This window comes from Apodemus sylvaticus, chromosome 12 (genome assembly GCF_947179515.1).
Source record: "Apodemus sylvaticus chromosome 12, mApoSyl1.1, whole genome shotgun sequence".
Lineage (NCBI taxonomy): Eukaryota > Metazoa > Chordata > Mammalia > Rodentia > Muridae > Apodemus > Apodemus sylvaticus.
In genome coordinates this window covers 79,573,072-79,600,050 of record NC_067483.1, presented here as the reverse complement: position 1 = coordinate 79,600,050, position 26,979 = coordinate 79,573,072, and the positions used below count along the sequence as shown (strand labels likewise).

Below are 26,979 nucleotides of genomic sequence, written 5' to 3'. Positions count from 1 at the left end.
AAGACAGCTCCAAGAGGGGCTGCGGGCTGGACCAAAGCCAAGAACCGAGGCAGCATCAAGCACACCTTCCTGGCCAGGTCTGCTAGCCAGGCGCGGATTCCCAGGATCCAGAGGGCGCAGGGCATGGCCAGGCGCAGGGCTGGGGGTGCAGCGACTCGGGGAAGAGCCGGGCCGCAGACAATGGACGCGGCAGCGGGAGGGGCGGCGGCTGCGGGAACAGCCGGGAGGCGGCACCTGGGAGCTCGCTCCCCGCCCCCTGCCCCTTCTGGTCCCCTCCCCCTCTGGTCCCCTCCCCCTCCGCCGCCGGCTCCAGATCTGATTCCTGATCCCCCGATTGCTAGGTCCTGGGTCCCGCCATGGGAGCCTGAGCGTCCTGCAGTCCCCCCGGCCCCCTGCCCCCGGGGCCTCGAGGGGGAAACAGGCGAGTGGTCTGGGACGCAGCCGGGGTGAGCGACCTCAGGAGCCCCCCTCGTCAACCCCCATCGCCCGCGCTGCCGGTTCTGGAGCGCGGAGTTCGGAACGACCCGGTGCGCTGCGGATACAAAGGCGCGGAGCGGAGCAGGGCGTGCGCCCGGTCCACCCGGCTGTTCGCAGCGGCGGGTGAGTGGCGGGCCGCGGGGGCGCGGGCAAAGTTTGAAAAAAAAAAAAAAAAGGAAAGAAAGCAACAGAAAAAAGAAGGAAACCATGCAAAAGACCAGGGAGCGCCCGGCCCCGGAGAAAGCAGGGTGGCTTCTGGGGGAAGGGGGGCTTGAGGCAACCCCCTTCCGGTCTGTCCCCCACTGCACAGCGGAGTAACCCCAACTTTGGGGAGGGGAAGGGGCGCATGGGGAAGGGGCGGAGCCCAGGCCTTAAGAGCCGGGGACTTTCCTGGGCCGGGGGGCCCCGAGCGGGCGCCTGAACGATCCCAAGGGAACCCATTGAAGCCGAGGATTGGGAAGCTTGTGTTGGAGGTGGTGGGAGAGGCCGTGGAATGATCGGAGGCTGGAGGTATTGGAGGCTCAAGGTACGTAGGGATGCATACACACCTTTGGAGTGTGGGGAGGAAGGGCAGGTATCTGTTCAGGGTGTAGAGTGGATCCCTGAGAGATGGCCCCGCACAGCAGTGTGTGTGTGTGTGTGTGTAGCCCAAGAATGGGACTTGCGGCGATACTGGTGAATGTGTGTCGGTGTGTGTGTGTGTGTGTGTGCTGGGGAACCAACGACATCATATCTATCCCTTGTCCTATTTACTCATCGAAGGTCCTAAGCACTGCATTAGTGAGTTGTAAAGGGTTGATTGGGGGATCAGTATGCATGATTCTTTGTTTTGTGTGTGTGTGTGTGTGTGTTTGTGCATACGTCTTGACATGCTCCGTGTTCTTGCAGGTGGGCCCTGGATTTGGATTTGGATGTGTAGATGGTTTTCTCTCTCTCTGTGTGTGTGTGTGTGTGTGTGAAAGAGAGAGAGAGAGAGAGAGAGAGAGAGAGCGCTGACCACACATCTGCTGTGTATTTGGGTATGTATTTGTGTGTATACTCAAGAGAAGGGGTGTGTGCCTGTGTGTGTAAGTACCGAGAGAGGGGCTTATGGGAAAGCAGTGGGCAGGTATTAGAGAAGGTGGGTTTATGAGAGCAGAATGGGTGGTAGGTATGTGTGTGCCTCTGTGTGTGTGTGTGTGTGTGAATCTGTGCTCTTGTGAGTAACCTGCACTGATGGGTAGATATGGATATGTGTCTGTCTTTGCTAATGTGTATTTTGAGCGTGTACTGGGGGTACCTCTTGTCTCTGCAGGCAGATTTTCCTGGCAGAAAGCCCACAGGGAAGGCTGACTGCGTGATTTGAATGGCCCTGCCTAGATTCAAGGGGTAGTGTCTTGAGTATGTGAGACCCTTGTGGGGATTGTGCATTTGGGGGGCAGTGAGTATTCTTAGGTGATGCTTCTTTGAGGGAAATGGACTTCTCTGGAAGATAGTGTGTGTTGTGGGGAATGAGGTGGAGGAGCCCTGTGGTCTTAAAGGAATTTGGGGGTTCAGGAGTCAAGGACATAATAGTGGCCTTCCTCGCTGTGGTAGGCTGGGCTTTCGTGTCCTTGGTGGCCCCATGGGCCATATGTTTGCCTTCTCTGACCCAACTACTCTCTCTGAGGCCACGGCTCTCTTGGAAAGCCATCTTGACGGTGGCTACTTCAGAGCCCTCCAACCCTGCCCTGCCTCCAGGATCCTGAGGGGTGAGGGCTGGAGGCTAGGAGGAGCACACACCAAGGCATGAGACCTGGTAGGCAGCAGGAGGGGCGAGAAAGTGACATGGGGTGCTCGTCTGGGAGTTTCCGCAAGTGTGTCTGAGTAGTTTATCCTGCAGTTTCTTTATTAGAAGCACACTTTGGATGGAGTGTGTGTGTGTGTGTGACTATGTGTGTATGTGTACATACATGTATGTGTGTCTGAGAGTGTTTGTGTGTGTGCACACATGTGTGTGAATATGTGAGTTCGTGTGTGTGTGTGTGTGTGTGTGAGTCGTTCAAGTGTATGCATATGAGTGTGTTTCTGTGTGAATGTATGTCCGTTTGTGTGTGTTGGAGTTGAGCTTTCAAGAGGGCGGATGTCCACTTGGTGGGAAAAGGGTCTGTATTCATCATCATGAGAGTGGGTGGAGGTCAGACTGAGGAATAGACACCTCTTCCTCCCTGAGAAGTAGCAGCTACCTCCTTTTTCTCTTTGCTCTTGTTCATCCTCTTTTGGGGTGAAGGGAAGACAGGGGTGGTGGTCATTTCCTCTGGGACCCAAGCCTTCTTCCCAGCTGCATGTTTTCAACTCTTCCTCTTGCTGCCAGAGGTTAGTTAGGCGGAGACACTGGTTTTAAGACAGGGGCTGGAGTTGCACATGCCCATTAGGGTCCTGGGTAATTGCCACTGGAATGTTGGTCTCTAATGGGCATGTACAGTTGGAATGTTCCATCTTTAGCCCTCAGAGATCCCTAACCTGCATAAAGCCTGGGGAGAAGAGGGGAGAGGGCTAGAAAACATTGGAGCAGGAAGAGGAGGCAAGGAAAAGTCTGTCCCCGCCCAGTGTGTCATCTCTTCAAGCCAGACACCTATCAGACGGTGTTTCCCAGGGCCTGTGGAGGAGCTCCTGTCCGAGGCTAGTGCCCTGGCTTTCTGGCCTACCTTGGTTTGTCTGCTACCTGTGGTCAGACAATGAAGTGCCATTTCAAAGAGTGCTTCCAGACAGGGAGCCAGTGGCCACACTCGCCCCTCCTTCCCTTTTGTCTTGGTCCTGCTTGGTGCTTTCTCCAATTTCCCCTCAGGGCTGCCTTCTCTGGTGTCTGTTCCCTCACCTTCCTGGAGGTCTTGAGGAGGAAGATCCTCCTTTTCCCCTGGTCCCTCATTCCCTCTGAGACTTAGGGATTCCACTTTTCTCCTTTGCTGGTTCCTACACTACGAGGCCCAAAGAAGAGGCAGTCAGTTCCACTTAATGCTAAGAACAGTGTGATCTGGGACAATGTAATTAAGCCTTAGCTTCCTGGGCAGTCCAAGCCCACACTGACCCCATCCACAGGGAATCCCGGGTCCCCACCCTGCACCGAGACCTCTCTCCCTCCATGACAGTTTGCTCTGAACTATTAGCTTCTCTGTATCGCAGTTCCCTGACCCCAGACAGAACGGCTGTTACACGTGGTTGGTGATAGGTCCCACCTGGTAGGTGTATGCCGACAAAGTGAAATAACCTGGGAAGAATGTGTTCCTCAGGGTCTGGCACAGGGGGATGACTTAGTAAACCCTGGCTGTTGTGGCCTGGATTTTGATCCACAGATGTAGTAGGAAAGGGGCGGAGGTCTGGACGGCAGGGCACTGGAGTGAGCTTGTACGTACGTGGTGTTCTCCTCTAGCAGACCACATTCGGCACAGCCCGACTCTGCCAGGTGCCGTGTGAAACACGGGGGATGGAGTGGGGGAAGAGACACTGTTTACAGGGGGAACACGCTTGGACACGTTGATTCCCTGGACACCCACCCCACCCCCCAGTGACGTATGGAGGTGTATTCTGGAGGCCTTTGCAGCACAGAGTTTGGTTCTGTCTGAGGTGCAGTATTGGGTAAGGTTCCTGAAGGACATGTGTTGACCACTGTTAAAAGTTAACATAAAATGAACTTCTTCCAACAGAGTGGAATTTAGTGCACATACAATACGACTCAACCATCTCGGTCTAGTTGTGGAACATTTTCACTAGCTCTGAAGGAACTGTGGGCAAACTAAGCTTTGTTTCCAGTGTCCTCTTGTTTAGTTCTTGGCCATCCCCAACCTACCTTCTGTCTGTTCTGGCTTTCTTCTCTAAAATGTCATCATTTTATGTCTGGCTTCCTCTTCTCAGAATGTTTGCAAGGCATACTTATGCATGAGCATGTACATGCATATGCATGTACATGTATGTGTAATGTTTATGCACGCACATATGTGTATACATTCTTATGCATGTACATGTATGTGTAATACTTATGCGTGTACATGTATGTATACATTCTTATGCATGTACATGTATGTGTACGTACTTATGCATGAGGATATATGCATACAGCATATGTAATGCTTCTTGTGGCTTAGTAATATTTTATTACATTAATATTACTCAGTGGATCCCATTTATTTATTTATTTATTTATTTATTTACTTGTTTATATGTTTATTTATTTATTTTGAGACAAGGTCTTGCTTTTTTACCTTTGGCTGGCCTGGAACTCACTATGTGGACTAGATTGGCCTGGAACTTGTAGAGACTTGCCCGCCTCTCTGGCTCCTGAGTGCAGGTATTAAAGACCTGCGCCATGATGCCCGGCCCGTTCTTAACCGTTTTTTAAAGGATAGGAAGACGGGGAGAGAACTGAGGGGCTTGTTGGTTAGACTGAGCATGAGCAGGGATGTCTGTGAGGTGTCAAGATCTTGAAGTACAAAGTGTAGATTTGGCCTCAGTTTCCCTAGCTGTAAAACAAAATTAATGATCCCTTTCCTTTCCTGTCCTGTCCTGTGGTGTTTGTTGGTGGAGGTGGAGGTGTCAGGGAGAGGAGAGGCTGGGATAGTGTTGTCAGACTGTTGTTTTTTTAACTTACCCTTACCCTTTCCTCTTTCCTGGCAGCGCCCATCTGTGTGCTTCTACCGCTTATCCCTGTGGGATTCATCTTCCTGCTTTGCCTCTGATCAACTCCCTCCCTCTCTGAGTTGACCTGAAACCTCTCACCCTCTACAGGTGGGTAATCCTGTGCTCCACGTGACTTTGATAGCAGATGTACAGACGCACTCTCTCTGTCCTGTTTGGCCTTTGACATCCCTTTGTCACCTTCTAGACAGGATCCTTGCGTGTTTTCTCCCCCCACCCCCTTAGTACAGAGTGGGAGGCAGAGGCTTCTATGGTGGGGCCCTTTGGAAATGAGCTGTTGCAGTGCCAATCTTATGCCCCTGGCAAGGTTGGTAATTACAGACAAGACAGCTGGGAATGGGTTTGGGAAAGGCAAGCTTGGAATCAGCAGTACTGGGGCTATCCTGGTAATCAGGGTGGGGCCCTGAGAGGGGAGAGTGGCAGGGGCTGGGGCTGGGGTGGGGCAGGAGGCTTAGTGCCTCCTTCCCTACCCAGCGATGAATAGCTAGGAGAGCCTGGAAAAGAGGGGGAGGCCATCGCGCTGTAGGCCAGACCTCACTGAGGGAGAGGGATGAGAAGAGAGGGTGGGGGGAGGACGACACCAAAGAGCTCCTGAGACGCGGGATGGATCAGTATGCGATAAGTTCCTGGCCCACGCTCATGTTGGGGAGGAGCTCTCTCTGCGTCCAAAGACGATTCTTCCTTATTCTGAGCGGAATCTACTTTTCATAATGAGGCAATGAGGAGAAGAAACAGAAGGCTTGGCTGGGCAGTACCTAAAAGCTGGGAAACCAACATTTTACTATCAGTTATAAAAAAGAATGTACTAAAATTTGTAATTTTTAAAAAATGAACATTGGTGTTTTGCTTGCATGTTTGTCTGTGTGAGGGTGTTAGAGTCTATGGAACAAGAGTTACAGACAGTTATGAGCTGCCTCGTGGGTGCTGGGTATTGAACTCGGGTCCTCTGGAAGAGCCGTCGCCAGTGCTCTGCACTGCTGAGCCATCTCTCCAGCCCTGAGCATCAGTTTCTAATCCATCCATCTACCTATTTATCTATGTACCTACCTACTTTTCCCTTTCTTTCTTTTTTCTTTTCTTTTCTTTTCTTTTCTTTTCTTTTCTTTTCTTTTCTTTTCTTTTCTTTTCTTCTCTCTCTCTCTCTCTCTCTCTCTCTCTCTCTCTTTCTTTCTTTCTTTCTTTCTTTCTTTCTTTCTTTCTTTCTTTCTTTCTTTCTTTCTTTCTTTCTTTCTTTTTTTGAGGCAGGGTCTCTCTGTGTGGCCCTGACTGACCCGAAACTTCCTTTGTAGACCAGATTGACCTCAAACTCAGAGGTCTGCTTCTCTCTGCCTGTCAAGTGCTGGGACCACGAAGGCTTGTGGCTCTCACACCCGGCCTTATTGAGCGCTTTGTGTGTTTTAGCTTCTGCACTTTACTGGATACATCATTATGTAGAAAACTATTGTCCCCATTTTACAGATGGGAACATAAGCTTAGAGAAGGCAAGAAAGTCTTCAGAGATGGTGTAGCTTCTGACTGCTGTTCTTGGTCTCGGTCATGTCTTTGCTCTTCTTCAAGTTTCTTTGTCTTTCCGTGATGCCATCCCTGTTCTGGTTGCTCAGTGTGGTTGATCCCTCTTCCCCCTTGGAGAGCTAACACAACTCCACATAGCCTGCCGAGTAGAGGCCTCTAAGGATGAGAAGCAGTGGGGTCTTCTGGAGGAGTCCAGCCTGTTCCCAGGAGGAACACCTCACGGTCTAAGCCACTCAAGGCTCCTATTGGAGCTCAAGCTCTTTCTTCCTATGTGGAGTAGTAGGCTGACTCTGCAAAGAGTCCTCACCGTAGCTCAAAGAGTTTGTGGAGAGGGACCTGTCCGTCAGTGTCGTGTGGTTTTCTCATAGTGGTAACTGTGGGACTTCAAGTTCTACTCTCACCAGTGCCTGGCTCCCCCAGCCTAGATAGAAGGCAAGAAGGGGTTTGTGAATGGGGGATCTGGCTTTTTAGGGTGAGGGAGGAGGCCAGACAGAAACAGGCGCTGAGCCTGGGGTCTGATGTGGTAACTCAAAAACCAGCCAGGTGTGAACAGAAACACATTATCTTGTCACCTGCTCTACCCCAGGAATGGAAGTGGTGCATAGAAAGAGGGGGGAACTGCTAATCTTCAGAAAGAGTGAGAAGCACCCGTGAGGGAGGCGGGTGTTGTCAGGAGGGCGGAGGCTGATTGTGCCGCTCTTGGCCTTCTTGGTGTTCCTCGATATTAGTGGCCCTGGGCTGAGGTAAGGTAGGTGGAGGAGGTTTTATGGAGAATCCCAGGCCTCCCCCTCCCCCACACACACACACACACACACACACACACACACACACACACACACACACACACACATTGGGTCTCACACTTTGAGGCTCACCCTACTGCTTCCCCATACAATCCAGCCATCACCCACGGCATCCCATATGTCTTTCTTCCACACACTCCTTCCCCACGTCTCAGCTCTCTTGGTCCACATTGGCAGCCTGAGGTTGGCTGACTTCCCCTTCCTAAATAACTCTTCCTGCCTTGAGGCAAGGGCTGGGTAAGCAGGCTTTGAGGTCTCTTGGGGCCAGGGGCAGTTGAGGCCTACTTAGGACTGAAAGGCAGGGTGGCATTTTGTTTGACTGTGTGTGTGTCGGAAGTGGGCCTGTGGGTCAGCATAGCTCACCTACTTCCTAGTGCCCTTCTTCCATTTTCCGGTTTGATCTTTTCAGGCCTCACCTGGTATGTGGGGAGGGGCCTCCTCTGCCACAGCCTGGGAAGCAGCAGCTCAAACCCCCGTGGGCGGGGGTGGGTGGGGGTGGGGGGATTAAATAGAGCATCCTGGCATTTCAGTCCTGGTTGCCTCTGTGTCCTCTCTCTCCATAGCCTCAGCCTGGGAAAGATGCCAAAGGGAATATTCATCTCTCAACATCCTGCCCAAGATTGACTGGGGATGGGTCTAGGGGAAACTAGGGGATGGGATGCTATGGGCTGTGCATGTGTTTGTATGTGAGCGTGTGTGTGAGTGCTGGGATAGGGAGCAGGGACTTTGAGAGCTGCATCGGGGTAGGGGTGCGAGAGAGAGAGAGAGAGAGAGAGAGAGAGAGAGAGAGAGAGAGAGAGAGAGAGAGAGAGAGAGCAGAACAGGTCTCTACAGAACCTGCCTGGCTAGGGTGGGTGGAGCTGGGTGGGGCAGGCAGGAACCATTCCAGGTTTCAGAAGGGGAACTAGAGTGTGTGTGTGTGTGTGTGTGTGTGTGTGTGTGTGTGTGTGTGTCAGTATTTCGGTGTCTGAATTTGGATGGTGCCCTCCTCGCTGCCTGCTTTACATTGAGGGAAATTACAGAGGGTGGAAGGGGGTGGGGCTCTGCTCTTTAGCTCCTTTTTGGTGAGTATCAGGTGCCCTGGCAGGAGCCTACCTGTGGACTCTTCCCTGCTACTCTGCCCCTCCCCTGCTGGGAGAAGGAACCTGCCCCCACCCTGGGGCTGTGAGGATGGTGAGCTCATGTCTGGGCCTCCTAGGAGAGTGCTTGGTTAGCAGTGTGGGGGTGGGGCACCTGGTACCAACTCCTGGGCATTGGTCCTACAGCCTTCCCACTGGGGGCCCTGAGATCCACCTGTCTTCTTCGGCCTCTTGGTTCTCACCAGAGTCACTAGTTTTTTTGTTTTTTGTTTTCCTTGAGGGTGTAAGAGTGAATCTGGGAGCCCATTTTAGGGCTTAGGGTGGTTGTGGTCCTTCCCCCTTCCCCACCTTGGTTCTTTCTGTGGTAGGAAGGATTTAGCATGAGTTTCTTGGGATGGGTGGCTCGTCTGTGTCCAAGGCTGGATGGGGAAAAATGGAGTGTTAATGTTCTTTGGAGCAGTGACTGGTTGGGTACAGAAATGTCCATTCTGGAGGTGGATTCTTTGGCATTGGGCTTAGGACTGCCTGACCTTTGACCCTGTGTCTCTGGTGGGGAGGTGCAGGGCAGGAACCATCAACTCTTTCCCTCTCCTCAGCCTCTTATAGTGTTGTCTGTTGAAAGAACTAGAGCCAGAGAGAGGCTTGCAGAGGAATTCGCTCACCCTTTAGGAGATTCCCCTCAAACCCAAGTGTTAGCAACATTTTCCCACCAACAAAAGGCTAGAATGGGCTGTCGTGGAAGTAGTGACCACGGCCCTTCGTGGGGCCTTACTTAATTATCTGTAAAACTTGGTTGGTTTTATGGTCCAGTCACCATTCAGCCAGTCCTTGCTGGGTCACTCAACTGTCCCCCAGGTGGGGAGAGAGAGGACATGAGTGGGGAGCTCTAAGTTAGGTGTCTCTGCTTCTACTCAAATCAAAAGCCTTTAGTCTCTGTCACAGCCTGGCAGGGCCACCCGGTTGGACTCATTTTTGAAACTCTGGGAAATAGTATGGTGTAGGCAAACCTTGGAACCTTTATTCTTCTTTTTGATGATCAGCCTTATGACTAGGTGCTCTGCTCCTGGGCAGATAGCTAAGTTAGGTTATCCTCGTGTCCATCCCAAAGTAGGCACTCGCTGCTTGGCAGTGCAACTTAGGAGATTCTTACCCATGGGCCAAGGTGCAGAAGGGCGGCCAAGCCAGAGTCGGTAAGACCCTGATTCTTGGGTAGGAATCAGAGAGGGTTGTAATAGGCAAGCGCCCACAGATGAGTGCCTCTCCCTGGGAGCGGCCAGGCGGGACTACCCTTCTTGGTCCCCAGCTGAGGAGAGGAAACAGGGCCTACCAGAGACAGACTCTGGTCAAGCAGAACTTTTAGCTGTTTTTCCACTTTCCCAGCCTCATCTTTTTCTGGCCCAAATCTTCTCTCACATGAATCCCAGGTAGTTTCACTTCACAGGCGTGCTCTCAGCCCTGTCACATGCCCGTGGAGATGAAGAAGGGTTAGCCTCTTTTGAGGTGTTCACGTGTGATCCATTTCTCCCTCCCTCCCTCTCTCCTCTGGCTGAGTCACCCTGGCTTCTGCTTCTTCCTAGATGCATCCTCATTGTGTTCTCCCCATGCTCCCATCCCAGGTCTAAGGGCTTGAGCTGCACTACAGGCCTAGAGCAGTCGCAAAGGGGCACACTGACCACAGACACATGCGTGCGCACAGACACACACACACAGATACACACACACACAGCGTGCATACACACAGAGCACACACAGCACACACACAGAGCGCACACACACACACAGAGTGCACACACACAGCACACACACACAGAGCACACACACAACATACACATAGAGCGCACACACACAGAGCACACACAGCACACACACACACACACACACAGTGTGTGCACACACACAGAGCACACACAGCACACACAGAGCACACACACAGAGCGCACACACAGAGTGCACACACACAACATACACAGAGCACACAGAGCGCGCACACAGAGTGCACACACACAGCACACACACACAAACACACACACACAGAACACACAACATACACACAGAGTGCACACACACAACACACACAGAGCACACAGAGCGCACACACACAGAGTGCACACACACAGCACACACACAGAGAGCACACACACAGAGCACACACAGCACACACACACACAAACACACACAGCACACACACAGAGCGCACACACAGAGTGCACACACACAACATACACAGAGCACACAGAGCGCGCACACACAGAGTGCACACACACCACACAGCACACACACACACAGCACACACACACACAGCACACACACAGAACACACAACATACACACAGAGTGCACACACACAGAGCACACACACACAGACACACAGACACACAAACACACACACAGAGCACTTGACTATGCAGTCATAGTCAGCTGAGGAGGAAGAGTCAGTTGGTTCTGGTCTGTGTTTGCCTTGCACCCCTACCTACCCACATACCCGGCACCCCAGGGCCCTGCTCTCTCTGCCTCTTGCCAGGTTTTCGGTTTATATTTTCTCGAGGCCTCCAATTGTTTCCATGAAGAAACCCGATCCCAAGCTCAGACAAAAGCTGGGACTGCCAGAGGAGAAACCCCATTCTCTCCCCCTCTGTCCCATTCCCCCACCTCTATAACCTTTCTCGCTTTGGATGCTGGGTATGGGTTCCAGGACCTGGCTGCCATCACCTAGGCAACAGGGGGCTTTGGTTGCTATGGTGATCAATGTGGGAGAAGCTGGGCAGCCGGGACAAAAGCCCCCACATTCCCCTCAGCCCTCCTCCCAATTCCCTTGGGATGTTACTGAGACACATTCCATTAATTTTATTTCTGAAAGGCCTTTGGAGGGGAGAAGGGTCTCCTTTTTGTGCCGGGCTCTCTCTGCTCCCCCCTTCCTCTTTGGCCTCCTTTTAACCCCAGATAATCCATGCCTGGTTTGAGTAGGGGGGGCTCAGTGCTTGTGTTTGTATCTTGAGGAGTGGGGGACGAGTTGGGAAACAGTGGGGCATATTGGCTTTTTACAGTCTCTGCCCCTCTGCTGGGTGCAGCTCAGCCCTGTGCCAAATCCAGACTTCTCTCCTGTCTCCTCGCCTCTCTGACATTTCTACTTGTTGATTCATCCACTGATCCCCTCCTCCACTTTGTTTCCTGGGAATGCTGCCCACCCGAGAGACCCTCCAACCCTGATTCTTGAGGCTGATTAAGTAAGGGGAACTTCTGTCCATCTCTTTGCCTACCTTTCATCCCTTCTCGGGGTTGGGATTAGCTCCCTTGGGTACCCAGAGGGGCAGCAGGCAAAGCCTTCAGAAGTTGTGGTCCTTTGGGCCCCTCCATTTGGTGGCCAAGGAAGGAGCATGTTTTGTGGCATTTTGGGTGGCCCTCTGTGTGCCAGAACTGGGATCTGTCTTTGACTGGGGAGGAAAGTAGGGGCCCTCCAGGCTAAAGAGCTCAGAACAAAGAGTTGAGAGATGACTGGCACCTTGTGCGACTTGAAATTTATCTGCAGGGGAAACAGTAGCTTCACCTCACATCTGGGTGTGTTTGAAGTAGTGGGCTGGGGTGTGTGCGCTCCGGAGATCTTTATTTAGTCCCAAGATTTATTTATACCGCCGCCTTCCCTAGTTTCAGAGGAAGTGGTTGGGGACTGGATTTGAGAGCTTATTAATTGCTTCACTATTAGTAGCTACATAGTCTATGAAAGTGCTTCTTTCACCCCTGTGTTCCTTGCAGCTCCTCGGCAAAGGAGGCAAAGGAGGTATCTTCACCTCTCGTTTTACCAAAAGGCCCACCAGTCGTCCATGGGCACAGTAGGGTTAGTGGCTTGCCCTCAGTCCCCCAGCTCAGCGATGGACAGCCCGGTTTTAAAAAGGATCTTTGTGTAAATCCCAGGTTCTTGTTGCCATTGGCTCTGAGATGGGGAGGTGAGGATGAGGAAGGAGGGGGTTCTAGTGTCTGTCTGGATCTAATCCGTAGCCCTGCTCCGTCCCTTGGCCTCATCACTCCCTCAGTAATCCGTTGGTCTCAGAGCCTCCTGGCAAAGCTCAGTCTTTAAGGGCAGAGCTAGAAGGACCAGGTGGGAACCACATCAAAAGTGGCACAGCTGCGACGGCAGCTAAACCGTACGGAGGAGGGAACCAGTAGAGTGGGTTCCTGGGGGAAGGGAAGGGGAGCCCAACATGTAATTTGTAGACAGAGGGGGTGAGCATGGGATGGGCCCTGTTTGTGGCCCTGTTTTAGCGACGTTCAGGTTTGCTGAAGTATATCTATCTCCAAAGTACGTGTCTATCACATGTCGCTTAGATGTGGGGATGTTGAAATATAAATCACTGGCTCACGGATTGTCTCCACATAACTCTGTCAGGGGGAGAGATTTCACTTTGAATAGATTTCACATGGATTCTTATCTCTGCACAGTGGCATTTGGACAGGCAGGTATTCTTGGTGGGTATCAGTTACTGTATCCACAGGAGGGGAGATGGATGCAAATATGTATCCCTTCTTCTGGTCATCTTCCAAGTCCGGGAGAAAGTAGTTGGAGAAAAGGTATCTCCACAAAGCAAGTCTGTTTCAGTGCTTTAACATCCAGAATGGTTTAGCAGCAGCGTTGGATTGGACCGTGTGCTGGGTTGTGTTTATTCCTTCCCGGAACTCCGCTTGTCTTGCTGTCTTGAGACTTCACTCCACTGGCCTCTTGGCCTCTTCTCAGTCCCTTTGCTTGCACTTCTTTTCCTGCTGGACACGTACAGTTTGGAGATCTTGTACCCATTCCCCTGAGCTCAGCGCAGCGTCTCTGCGTGTTGAGCGTTCCTTCTGCTCAGACTCCAGCTCCTGGACGCCCAACTGGCCATTCCTCACAAGCTGCCGAGCTCTCAGCCCTCTCCCACAAGCTCACTCTTCCCTACATGTGCTCCCGCATAAACTCCGTCCTCCCAAGCTCGCTTCTTCTATTTCTCTGCATTACCAGAGCTCAGCATCTTCTCCCTTGCTCAGGGTAGGTTTTTTATTTTTATTTATATTTTTATTTATTTATTTATTTTTGGATTTGGTTTTTTTGAGACAGGGTTTCTCTGTATAGCCCTGGCTGTCCTGGAACTCACTCTGTAGACCAGGCTGGCCTCGAACTCAGAAATCCGCCTGCGTCTGCCTCCCAGAGTGCTGGGATTACAGGCGTGTGCCATCACTGCCCACCTTATTTATATTATTTAAATTACATTATGTGCTTGAATGGCGACTTCCTTGGTTCTAGTGGCCGAGTCCTCCTGCTGTGAGACCTCCTCACTGATTGCTCCGTTTCTGCTTCTTCTTTCCAAATCCGCACAGCTAAATAGGCTTCCCGATAGCCTGCAAATAAAACTGGAACTCGTTGCGTGGCTCCTACAGCTTCTGCCAGCCTCTCATCCTGAGCTGTGTGGTGTATTGTTTCTTAACTGCATGGAGCCATTTCTCGACTTCGCCTTCCGTGGTGTGGTGTCATCCCATCCCTTTCTTGGGCTTTCTCTTCTTGGGCATGGTCAGGTGTCATTTTCCCAAGTTTCTAGACATTCAGTTTAAAGTATCTCCACAGGGCTGGGCATGTAGCTAGCCCAGTGGTAGTAGAGTGCTTGCTTAGTACATAGGGTCCAATCCCTGACACATTTATCTGTTGCTGGGTAACCTTGTGTTCTTTTCCTTCTCCCGAGCTGAAGTGGCTGCTTGTACTTATTGGCTTAGCTGTTAGTGTACATCTCCCCCAGACCTCAGTGACACCACAATATCCAGGACATAGCATGGTTCAATGTAGGTGAATTAGAGAGGTTTGCTTGATCAGGGAGTGGAGACAGGAGGTGCTCGGGCATGGGGATGACTTAAGTTAGTGTTGCCAGCATCAGGGGAGATGACGACCTTGGTTGCTAGGGTAGCTGGGGTGTCTGTGAGAATTGGGGCTGGGTTCTGAAGGATGATTGATGGGTAGCTCTTGAAAAACCACGCAGTGTAGATGAAGGATGCTGCCCGTTAGCCCCAAGTAGAGATAGGCTTCTGTCTTGCTTATCCAGGGGTTTTAGGCGTTTGGAAGATGCTTCTTTTTGTTTTTTTTTTTAAACATTTATTTATTTTATGTATGTGAGTACACTGTCGCTTTCTTCAGACACCCTGGAAGAAGAGGGTATCAGATGGTTGTGAGCCACCATGTGGTTTCTGGGATTTGAACTCAGGACCTCTGGAAGAGCAGTCAGTGCTCTTAACCACTGAGCTATCTCTCCAGCCCCTTCTTTTTGTTTTTTACTTTACCGTGCTGCCAATCTCTACCTCCATTCACCTATCATTGAGAGAGAGAGAGAGAGAGAGAGAGAGAGAGAGAGAGAGAGAGAGAGAGAGAGGTTGTGCTTGTAAGCTTGCACACACACACATGCGTCTCTGAGTCTCTGCTGTCCTGACTGAGAACAGGAGAGCAGTGCTTTGGTTCTTCCCAGCGGGGCACCCAAGTTGGATTATTCTGGGTGTCCTTCTTGTCCTCGGAGCCTGTGCTAAGCGTCTTCCCCAGCCTGCAATACTGTGGGCGGAGGGTCTTTCTAGCTGACAAAGCCGGAGGAGCTGAGCCTGTTGGGCAGAACAGGAACCAGGAATGAGGTATTCTCACGGAGTGGCTGGGCTTACCTGAGGTTCTGGTGGCTTTCGGAGATATTTTTCCCCTTGTGTCCTGACCTACGGGAAGCCTGAGCCACCCTCTAAGCTGTTGCTTTATATTCTCAGGGTGTTGTCGCTTGAATTTCTCTGAGAGAAGCCCACTCGTCCAGCAAAATAGAGTCCCTCAGGGTGACGGTTGACTTCCTAAAGGTGCCTCTTGGCCTGAAGAAGACTGTGCTGAAGGAGGTGGCTTTGGGGCCCCCCAAAAGGCCCCAGCCCGCGGCCCTGGAGCGCTACAAGGCACGGCGTTCGGACGCCATGGACACCGAGTCCCAGTACTCGGGCTATTCCTATAAGTCCGGCCACTCCCGCAGCTCCCGAAAGCACAGGTGGGCACAGCTCGAGCGGATCTGGCTGGTAGAGAGGTGGTGTAAGGGAGAAGGAAGCAAGATGGAGGGCGACGAACAGGATGATTCAGATTCCGCGTGGTTTTAAATAGCCACAGGTAGATGTAATATCATATAGGGATAGAAAAATTGGGGTAACTTGTCTAATCTAGGTGGGCAGCTTGTACCATTATCAGTTGGCTCTGAATTTATTGTGTGGGCATCCTATGGGTTGAGAATTTATTGATGTATAAATCTGACTGATTAATTATAAGTTTCTAGAGTTTTGTTTCTACCGGGTTGCTGGGTGTTGTAGCGCAGGGTGTGACCGCAGGGTGGATGATCGTTGGGTGGGGCTGGCCTGGCTGCCCCAAGGGAACTTAGCCAGTCAGGTACAGACATTTCAGGAGTCAGACAGACCGCCGAGTTGAGAACACCCCTTTGGAGCCATATGGCCCGCCGGTGCCCGGTGTAGCGCGGGATATCGGTAGTCATTTTAATATTTCCCGAAACGAAGGTGATGGGGTAGCAGACTGCTGAAGGGACCTGGAATCCCCTCTTGACCTTTGTTTCCGTTTCTCTGCTTCCTGCTGCAGGGACCGACGGGATCGCCACCGCTCAAAGAGCCGGGATGGGAGTCGTGGAGATAAATCAGTGACGATCCAGGCTCCTGGAGAGCCCCTGCTGGACAATGAGTCCACGAGGGGGGATGAGCGGGTGAGCACCGGGGATAAAGTGGTTTAGATCCGACATTTTCTGATCCTCTGGGGCAGATGGAGTTTCCTAGGCAAGCACAGGGCTGGTAGATATCTAAGACACATCCAAGATCAAGAACGGTATCTTTTTTTTCGTTTTTCTTTTGAGACAGGATGGACTTCTGTAGCTTGTTTTTGTTGTGAGATAGGGTCTCACAGTGTAGTCCTAGCTAGCTTTGAACTCAGAGATCTGCCTGCTTTCTGAGTGCTGGACTTAAAGGTGAGCGCCACTATGCCTGACCCCCAGACTGATTTTAAAAACAGAATCCTCCTGTCCCTGAGTCCCTAATGAAGGGATTACAGGTGAGCCTGTCCTTTGTTTCGTGTTCCAAGGTGGGGTCTTGTTGCTGGGAATTCAGGGAATTTAGATGTTAGTGGAAACTCTTCTGGAGGTACTAGTTCTTCAGAGGCAGAGGTTATTTAGCTGAGTAAGGAGAAATGTCCCTGCTCTGTCAGTCAGTCAGGTTGGCAAAGACCAGAGTAGGAGGGCAGCCTTGGTGGTGGGGTAGGCCACAGGTTTCCTTCGAGTCACAGATGTTCGCCCTCTGCTGTTAGCTAGTGGAACAGCATCACCTAGGTCCCAGGGAAAGGAGGTTTGGGAAGTCAGTGGAGCTAGGGCACAGGAAGAGAGTCTGGGCAGTTAGAAGGGGCACCTTGGAAAAGAATTCTAGGACAGAGTGAGCAGTTGTCTCTGTTCTGACTTCTGCTCCACTGCACCCTCTGGATAGAGAGGACAGTAGGCAGGACATAGTCCTGGAATTTTTGGCGACACTGAGATTGCCCAAGTCTATTCCTGTTCCTTCTTCTTGGGAGTCTCTTAGGCAGTAGAGACTCTTAGCTTCTTGTTCCTGAGGGTCGGGGGCCTGTCTGACAATGGGAACTCTTTTCTTTCTGTAATATCAGGCCTTGTGGATTTTTGAAGTGACATTGAGATATGATTAAACTCACCGCCTGTTGGGCGGGGTTTCCTGCCTCAATCTTTGAAAGGGTAGGCAGCCTATCTGGGGTCACTGGGTGAGGGTGGGGTTCCAGTCCCACAGCTGACAGTGGCTAGCTCTTCTGCCTTCTATATTCCAATCAGATTCTTCTCCCATCCTTGGGAGAGGAGAATCCTCAGCTCTCTAGCCACTGGCCCTTCCAGGCTGCCCCCTACACTGCACTGCCTAGCTTGGTCCTGTAGCTTGGATCTCCTGGGGTTTAGGGTAGGATTCTGTATGTCCAGACTGGACATACAGAATTGTGGGTACTGGAAGTTGTGGTGGTCTTGGGACTTCCCTGTAGCATGCTCTCTAGCCATTGCAGAGAAACAGCTTTGAGCAGACCACAATCTGAAGGGCAACCGAGCCCGTCTGTCCATACTTAATCCACGGATCCTGTACCATGGTTATTCAGATGGTTACTCCATAGACCTAGCTTTATAGAGACCCACGGTGACCCCGAGTCTGCAGTGTGCTTCCCATATTCTGATCTTCCTGTCCCCTCTTCTCCCTTAAGGAGAAAACTGCAGTAGCTCCTCATGGTTGGAGGATAGATGATTTTTTTTTTAAAGATAAAGTCTCCTGTAGCTCAGGCTAGCTTTGAATCTACTAATATAACTGAGGATGGCTTTGAACCTCTGACCTTTCTTTCTCTACCTCCCAAGTGCTAGGATTACAATATACCACTGCCCCTGGATTTTTTTTTTTCCTTTTTGAGACTGTCTTGATCTGTGGCATGGGCTAATTTTGATCATGCAATCCTCCTGTTTCAGCCTCCTGTGTGTTGTGGGATCAGTCACACATTGCCTCACTTGGCTGGAATAGATGTCCATTCCTGGCATTGCCCCATGACCTGCCCAAGTGGCTTTGATCTCCCCTTCCTAGCCACTCTGCTCTCTGCTCCTGCACGTGGACCCCCACCCCCACCCCCCCAGCTTTCTCTCTTTCCTTGGGGTGCCTTGGTTCATGAATTTCTTCTGCCTTGACTATCTAGCTCTGGCTTCTGCTGAAACCACGGACTTCTACAAAAGCTGAGAGACGCTTAGGAGAGCCCATTTAGGGCCTGAATGTTGGAACAGTTCATGGGCATCTTGTTTAAGTGCAGATTGTGGCTTAGTAAATAGGGGACGGGCCTGTGGGTCTGCCGTTCTCACCCACTCCCAGGGGACTGCCATAATGCTGGTCCGCGGAGTGCATTCTGACGAGCGGCCCCCGGAGATCATTTAGCTCAGAGTTCCCAATCTTGGCTGAGCGTTATAATCATCTTGGGAGGTTTTTTAAAAAAAGGTTGACAAGCAGATCTCACTTTGCATAATTGGTATGTTTCCCAAACTCCCTGGGGAATTCTCCTGTGTGCAGCTGGGGTTAGGAGCCGCTAATTCAGATGAGCTTCTTGTATGTCACCTGCTGCTGGGGGTCAGCTCCGGTCCTATCTTTCCCCGGAAGCTGCCTGTTTTGCCTGGCAAGCCTGCCCTCGGGTCACTGTCACTGCCAGAGGAACTCCCTTGGCAGTTGTCCTGAGCCCCGCTTTCAGGGTCATTGATGCACATGTGGTACCCTCCCCCCTGACCTCAGTGCAGCTCCCCAGGGACTTGGGTTTTAGATGGCAGTGTCTGCAGTGGCGAGACGGGCACACGATAAAGCTCGGGATTTTCTGACGATTGTATGTGTTGATTTCTCTCTCCCGTCCGCCTTCCCTGCCTGTCTTTTCCTCTCCACGCCCTTCCTGACTGTAGGATGACAACTGGGGAGAGACCACAACGGTGGTCACTGGCACTTCCGAGCACAGTATCTCCCATGATGACCTCACGCGCATCGCCAAGGACATGGAGGACAGTGTCCCGTTGGATTGTTCCCGCCACCTGGGCGTGGCGGCAGGGGCCATTCTGGCACTGCTCTCCTTCCTCACCCCGCTGGCTTTCCTGCTGCTGCCCCCACTGCTGTGGCGGGAGGAGCTGGAGCCCTGTGGGACCGCCTGCGAAGGCCTCTTCATCTCCGTGGCCTTCAAGCTGCTCATCCTGCTGTTGGGCAGCTGGGCTCTGTTCTTCCGCCGGCCCAAGGCCTCACTGCCCCGAGTCTTCGTGTTACGAGCGCTGCTCATGGTCCTCGTCTTCCTGCTCGTTATCTCCTACTGGCTCTTCTATGGCGTGCGCATCTTGGACGCCCGGGAGCGCAGCTACCAGGGAGTGGTTCAGTTTGCGGTTTCGCTAGTGGATGCCTTGCTCTTCGTGCACTATCTGGCCGTGGTTCTGCTGGAGCTCCGTCAGCTCCAGCCCCAGTTCACACTCAAGGTCGTGCGATCCACAGACGGGGCCAGCCGCTTCTACAATGTGGGCCATCTCAGGTACGGGTGCACGGCAGTCAAGCGGGACTTGTGTAGGAGGAAGATGAGACCCGAAAAGGTTGCAGGTGGGGGAGGGGCGGGGAGGGGGACGAAGGAGGGAGGAGAGGGGAGAGGGTGTGATGGCAGGGGACATAAGCGATGAACTAGTCGGGCTGGGTGGAAGGGACTTTGCACACAGTAAGAATTCTGTGGCATTTTCAGCCTAACAACAAGGTCATATGTAGGATCGTGGTTAAGATGTCAGTGGGGGTTGTGAACTGGAAGTGATAGCCAGTTTGAAATCAGGACCCTTAGAGGATGATGGACCAAGAGGAAGGGATATAAATAGAAGGTTTCTAGTCTTTTTCTTGGAGGCAGGAGGCATGAATTTTTTTTTTTTTTTTTTTTTTGAGTAGTCAGTAAATGCTACTGAGATGAGCTGGTCAGAGGTGGCCCTCCAGAGGGAGAGATAGAAAGTCAGCTCCACCAGGCTGTGGGCAGGATGTCCCCTCCCCCCCTCCCCAGCTATGCAGCGCATCAGGGGTACCTCCTAGGTCCTATCAGAAACCTTGGGAGAATGTTGGAGGGGGATGAGGAGCCCCTTGGCTGGGTCCTGTTTACCCCACCCCACCCCCACCCTGGCTCCAGCATGGCAGGAAGTGAGTAGCAGACCCCCCCCCCTCCTCCAGCTTTGGGAAGGGCTAGGGGCCTGGTAAGTATAGACCTCAGGCTTGAGCCGGGGTTCCTGGAAGCAGCTTGTCCCTGTGTGTCCTCTCCAGCCCTGCCGACCTGCCCTGATGTGTCCCTTCCCCTGCGCCCCTTGTCTGTCCCTCCCCCTCCCCCCTCCCCCCTCTCCCCTACAGCATCCAACGAGTGGCAGTGTGGATCCTGGAGAAGTATTACCATGACTTCCCCGTCTACAACCCCGCCCTCCTCAACCTGCCCAAGTCCGTCCTGGCCAAGAAAGTGTCTGGCTTCAAGGTGTATTCTCTCGGAGAGGGTGAGCGGCCCTGCGCCTCCACCCCTCCCGGCCTCTTCCTACGCAGGACTCCAAGTTACTTCCCTTGCCTCCTTCTTTCTCTGGCCTGTGTCCGAGCCCTTCTGTTCTGTCATTCCCCTTGACTTCAGGTAGCTGGTCTTAGCTGCTCTCCTTTTTATGCTATGGTGTATCCCCTGGTTTAGCTACTGTGTCTGCTCATAGCCCTGGTCTCATAGCCCTTCCTCCCCTCCCCCCAGCTGCAAAACCTCCTGCATCAGGAGGAAAAAATATATACGCGGGACTCCTCCCCATTCAATGCCTTTCTGGTCGCTTTCCTGCAGTTTCTCCCAGAGGTGGCCAGGAGGGCTGGGACAGGGAGGCATTGCTGGGTGGTGGGGACACGTCCTCTGGGTGTGTCAGGCCATGTTTGCAGAGTGCAGAGGCTACAGTTTTTTTTTTTTTTTTGTTGTTGTTGTTTTGTTTTTTTGTTTTTTTTGTTTTTGACTATCTCCTCTATCCTGATCTTGTACAGAAAACAGCACCAATAACTCCACGGGCCAGTCCAGGGCCGTGATCGCGGCTGCAGCACGGAGACGCGACAACAGCCACAATGAGTATTACTACGAGGAAGCCGAGCATGAGCGCAGAGTGCGCAAGCGCAGGGCCAGGTGGGTGCGGGCTGTGCGAGTCCGGGGCGGGGCGGACACAGGGGATAAGCCAATAGCGTGGTACCTGTGGGAAGAACTGGGCCGAGGAAGCCCAGGAGGCCCCAGTGCCTGCTGGGAACAGAACCATGATGATCCAGGGTTTGTATGTATATTCATTCCCAGTGCTTCCGTGACTGATCACCACGGACTAGGCAGTTGTAAAACAACACATTTATTATTGCTGTGTTCCGAGGGTCAGGTTCAGACTTGCTGGACCACCTGCTTGGACCTTGAGGGCTAAAATCTGTGCACCTCTCATGTGAACCTGGGCTTAGCTTCCAGACTCCCCCTCATGCCAGGCTCCCGGGCTTTTGCTGGAATCACTTGCCCATCATGCTGCCCCCCACGGTTTTCAGCTTGGTAGTTGGCTTTTTCTACCAGGAGCCGGCTCTTCCTGACTTGGGCCGCCTACAGAGAAGACTGGTTCTCAGGCCCAGCAGGATAATTTGTGGGTGCGTGTGTTTGGAGGTCAGAGGACAGCCTCAGCGGTTGTCCCTCAGGTGACATTCATTTTGCTTTCTGAGCTGGTATCTTCATTGCTTTGGACCTCACCAAGTAGACCAGACTAAGATGGCTGGCCTCCTGGTCCTAGCAATGTGTCTGCCTCTGCTTCCCCGGTGCTGGGATTAAAAGCACGGGCCATTATACTTGGATTTTTTTGTTTTTGTTTTTGTTTTTTTGTTTTTGTTTTTGTTTTTTGTTTTTGTATTTTTTTTTTGTTTTGTTTTTTGAGTCAGGGACTTATTATTTAGCTCTGGTTGGGCTGGAACTTACTATGTAGACTAGCCTGGTCTCAAACTGCTGCATATACCCTTCCACCCGAGTCAGGTGTCAGCACTGCCTGTGTTATTGTGGCTGAATAGAAATGCTATTTCCAGGGCCTGGAGCCCTGCCATGCCTGAAGACCTGAGTTCAATCCCCAGAATCCATATGTCGGAGTAAGAGAAAGGACTTCTCTAAGCCCCACAGAAGGCGTGCGCATGCCCTGATCCACATAAATAACACTACTACTACTGTTACTACCACCACCTCCACCATCACCACCACCACCACCACTCCTGCTAATGCCCTGACCCTTTAGTCATACGTATTAATTTTTCCATGGTGTAGTGTGGTGTGGAGTCTTTGCCTAGGTTCAATGGGATACTTGGCCTTTCTGCAGCCTAGTTCCTGAGGATCAATCTGGATCTGGTGCTAGGTTCCTTCACTTGGCGTCCTAGTCCGATCCCACTGAGTACAGCTGTATCTTGCCGCTTGCGAGGAAAGCAACCCCTTCATCCCTTAGCATGTGGCTCCACATGGACTTCTGCTACTACAGAGGCCTGGCCTGGCTCCGGCTGCAGCGGGCAGAGCCAGTGGCTAGAGGGTGGGATGAGTAGTGGGCACCTGGTCCAGATACTCCCTGTCCCCCAGGCTCGTGGTGGCTGTGGAGGAGGCCTTCACGCACATCAAGCGGCTGCAGGAAGAGGAGCAGAAGAACCCCAGGGAGGTGATGGACCCCCGGGAAGCAGCCCAAGCCATCTTTGCCTCCATGGCCCGTGCCATGCAGAAGTACCTTCGCACCACGAAACAGCAGCCTTACCATACTATGGAGAGCATCCTTCAGCACCTGGAGTTCTGCATCACCCACGACATGACGCCCAAGGTAGGCCCGCGGCTTCCAGACCTTCCTCCCGTCCCCGGCCGGCTTCTCGTCACTAGCTCATGGCTGTTTCCCCTTCCCTCAGCTTTACCTCTTCTTGAGACTCTCTCCTCCTTCCATCGATCTTGTCTGTGTGGAGTGGAAGATGCAAGGGGAGAGATTGGCACTATTTGGGCGATTTCAGAGGCCTGTTTCTCATTATTATAAGGCCCTAGAATCTCCACATTCGAAGTCTTGCACTTTTACTTTCCTTTACCCCTTCATCCCCAAAGGAAGCTTTGCCTCTGCTTACTTTTAGCTCAGTTGCCAGCTGCCTAGGATGGCTCTCTTGGTGCCTTCTTTGTTGAGCAGGTGATGGAGAGGCTGGCAGTGTACCTCAGTGGTGGGTCAGGCCTGAACTTTTGATTTCATTGACCAGCAAAGCAGAGTGCATTTGCACATGCACACACACACACACACACACACACACACACACACACAATGCGGCACTTGAATCTTCGCTTGGCCCATTTCTCTCCTAGTGTAGACCTACGTGGTTCTAGTCATATCAATTATATGAAAGGGAAGGAAGAAGGAAGGAGGTTCAGGCAGCCCTGGGCACAGCCTGGTACAGGAACAGGTGAAGGATGGGGGTGAACTCTGCTCCTCACTGGAGCTGTATCACTTCTGTGCGAGTCATCGTTCTCATCAATACATTAAGCATCTCTCCGGCTCTCTTCTGCGCCTACATTTGAAGATACCAGTTCATGGGTATAGAATGAGCTCAGAAACGTCCTAGCTATCTTAGAAAGCTGTGTGTCAGAGGACGAAGAGTGGGTGGGTGGATGAGATGCCCAAACAGTATCCTCTCCCCTCCTCAGGCCTTCCTGGAGCGATATTTGGCCGCTGGACCCACCATCCAGTACCACAAGGAACGCTGGCTGGCCAAACAGTGGACATTGGTGAGCGAGGAGCCCGTGACCAACGGGCTCAAGGATGGCATCGTGTTCCTCTTAAAGCGCCAGGACTTCAGCTTGGTGGTGAGCACCAAGAAGGTGCCCTTCTTCAAACTCTCCGAGGAATTCGTGGATCCCAAGTCACATAAGTTCGTCATGCGGCTGCAGTCAGAGACCTCTGTGTGACTTTGCAGCTGCCGGCCAGGGAGGAGGGATGTGGGGGTTCCCGTGGAGTGGGAGGGGCTTGGTTCTCTGGCCCTGGCACATTTCTGCCATCCTGCTTCCTCCTGCTAATGTTTGTTTTTGTTTTTGTTTTGTTTGTTTTGTTTCTTTGTTTTTTTTTTTTTAACTTGAATTAACTTATCCTGTACCCGGTCTCCTCCCCTCTTCCTCAGTTTTTCCCACCTGGAAATCTGGAGAGAACACTTTGCTTTAACAACACCTGGGAACCACCCTGCCCCACAATTTTTTTGTATCACTCCAGGCCCTGCAGGAAACAGTGCCTCATAACTCTCCCACCCCTCGTTCTTCCCCCCAAACGTTCCCTGGATGGAAGTCCCTTCCAAAAGCGTTCAGGGTCTTCCTGATTGTGTACCCTTGCCTCCTGAGCCCCAACTTATAAACGTAAGTTCCTAGAGCCGCGCTTTCTAGTGGTCCCTGATAGGGTTTCTCTTGGGGACACACCTCTGACCCCAGAGAACCATGGTGCCAAACTCCTGTGGGACAGCAGCTAACCGTATCCCCTGTCCCCACCCTTAGCCCCGAGTCCTTGGGCAAGGATGCACCCGTGACTTAGTCCCAGAATTAGGATTCTCCCTGCAGTCTTGCTGTCCAGTATTACAGCTGTGCTTCCTGGTACACCACACACAGACACACACACACACACACACACACACACACACACACACACAGTACCTCACAGACAGACAGACAGAAGCACACACATGCACACACACACAGAACAAGGGGAAGTGTGGACTTCTACCCGGGAGTCTTTACTACTGTTTCTGACTTGTATGGTCACATGATCACAGGCAACCGGAGGGGGAACCTCTCTGACCACTTTACCAAGAGCTGTGGGGGAAGGCATAATGTGTCTTTCTTAGACAATTCCCAAGAGGAAGGACAGGATAGACCCCTGAGGTTGGAGAGACCCTTGTCCCTGACCCCATCCCTCTGAACTCGCTGACCCCTGTCGGAGCTGTTCTTCCCTGCCTTCACCCATGAAGGACGCGCGTTGACTTCTTAAGGACTCCATGGCCTGCAGACCCTGACCAACCCTGGAGTCAAAGACATTTTCTCTTTTGCACCAGTTACCCCAGTCCTGCTGAATTCCAGCTCCGGAGACCTGCGGCCTCATCTCTTTTTAGGGGGAGGGGCCAGCAGCCCCTCCTCATCCCCTGCCTTAAATGCAGCTCTTCACCTCAGGGGTCTCTTTCCAGGGCCTTCCAGGGTCCCGTCCTTTTCTCTCCCATATCAGGGCGAGGGACCAGGTTACTGCCTTGTGTGGGTATTAGCTGCTCACCCCGTTTTAACTGACATAGCCTTTGCAGCGAAGCTGAATCGCAGTAATTTCCAGCTCACCTTGAGCAGGACTCACTAACCCTCTAATGGATGTTTTTCAGAGTAAACTTGAGCCTTTAAATGAAACACCTTTAAATTATTTTTTCCCACAAGGACTAGAAGTAGGGAATACCCACATCCTTCCTTCCGGGATCTGTGTGGATGACTGTCCTGACAGCTGCGATGGAGGGAGGAATACCCCTGTGCCACTTCTCAAACAACTCCCAAAGCCCCCCCCCTCATTACCCTCCCCCCCACCGCACAGGCCCTTCAATTCCCTGTGCAGAGCACACCCCCGAGATGGTCCCCTCGAGGCTGTGGGATCCAAAGGGGGAGCCCACCCACCAGTTAGTTACTAAAGGGTTTGTCCATTGGGGTTACTCTGTTCTCATAGAAATGGTCTTTGGAGCTGACTTACACAGGACCTCCAGGTTAGCTTAGGGCTGTGGGAGAGGTACTGGATAAACTCCAGCGAAATTAATATGTCCTTGGGTAATGGGAAGGTATCTTTTCTTAAAATAAATAAATTCAGGTTTCAGAGGAGAACCTTTGGAGTCACGTAAATACCTCACTATCCTGGAGAGCAGGGCCCGGATGGTGATTGTGTCATGGCCTTTGTGGGCAGGAGTGGGTTTGGTGTTGCTTTGAGCAGTGGGTGGGTGGGGTGGGCCGAAGGAGAAGATTTGGGATCTTAGTTGACACCCTAGGTTAGGGACAAAGGAGTGTTTATTTTAAGAACCTGCCATGTTTTTTTAATCACTGTGATATTTCCATTCCTTTTTCCTAAAACAAAGAGAAGTTTCCCCAGACTCCCTGTCTAAGCACTAAGGGCTGTGACTTAAGAATGGTAGCGGTTTTTTGGTCCTTTGTGTCAGACCTGTGGTATCTTCGTCTACCTTGGTTGTTATTATTTTTTAAAATGTCAGGATGAATTGTCAAATGTATGGTTTTGTGTGTGTGTGTGTGTGTGTCTTTTGCTTCTCCAGAATGGGAAGCTGTCTTCATGCTGTGAACTGCTATGGGTGGGCAGCTGACTCAGTCTCTCTGAGCAGTTTCCTCAACCAGTGCTGTCCCACCAGTGGCTCATTTGGTTTCTTATGCTTCCACCGCGGGCATCTGGCTAGCCCGTCCATCTGTCTAGCCTGTCCGTCAGTCTGTCCAGCGCTATTCGCTGTAGGGGATGCTGGGCTGGCTGCACGGGTGTATTTGTTGCTCCGGCTGTGTGGTATCCTGGCTCATCCCACTACACAACTTGGCCTTTGTTTCCATGACCTCAGTGCGGGCTTACCGCCCTTCCCTCCACACCAGGATGCCGTGCCTCCGTCCATCACCTACCTCGCCACCCTTCCCCATTGGTCCCTTTCAGGTTTCTCCTTAAATGTAAGTCTTTGTTCTCTCTGTCCATTTCTTTCTTCCTCCCCCATCCTCCCGTCCCTGCCCTCAGCTTTCCCTCCTCAGCGGCCACAGCATTCCCATCGGGAACCCTGATTTAATAAAGGCAAGGAGGCAGGGTTCTTGGGAGATCCTCACCCCGAATCCCCGTTTCTCCCTGTTGGTTGGTCCTAGCT

At 52.0% G+C, this 26,979-nt stretch overlaps 1 protein-coding gene across 2 annotated transcripts; it reads left to right on the top strand.

Annotated features, from left to right (window-relative positions):
- Window positions 1–309: 309 nt before the first annotated feature.
- On the top strand, window positions 310–25,498 carry Vangl2 (VANGL planar cell polarity protein 2). 2 transcript variants are annotated; one of them, XM_052201140.1, is made up of 8 exons: window positions 310–600; window positions 15,271–15,533; window positions 16,127–16,247; window positions 18,999–19,606; window positions 20,449–20,585; window positions 21,097–21,232; window positions 22,685–22,916; window positions 23,774–25,498. In XM_052201140.1, exons 2-8 carry the CDS (start codon window positions 15,463–15,465, stop codon window positions 24,032–24,034), a joined length of 1,566 nt encoding a protein of 521 aa, XP_052057100.1. In that variant the 5' UTR covers window positions 310–600; window positions 15,271–15,462; the 3' UTR covers window positions 24,035–25,498. The 2 variants fall into 2 exon arrangements, with proteins under 2 accessions (XP_052057100.1, XP_052057101.1); XM_052201141.1 differs by lacking the exon at window positions 310–600 and adding an exon at window positions 5,121–5,217.
- The last annotated feature ends 1,481 nt before the right edge of the window (window positions 25,499–26,979 follow it).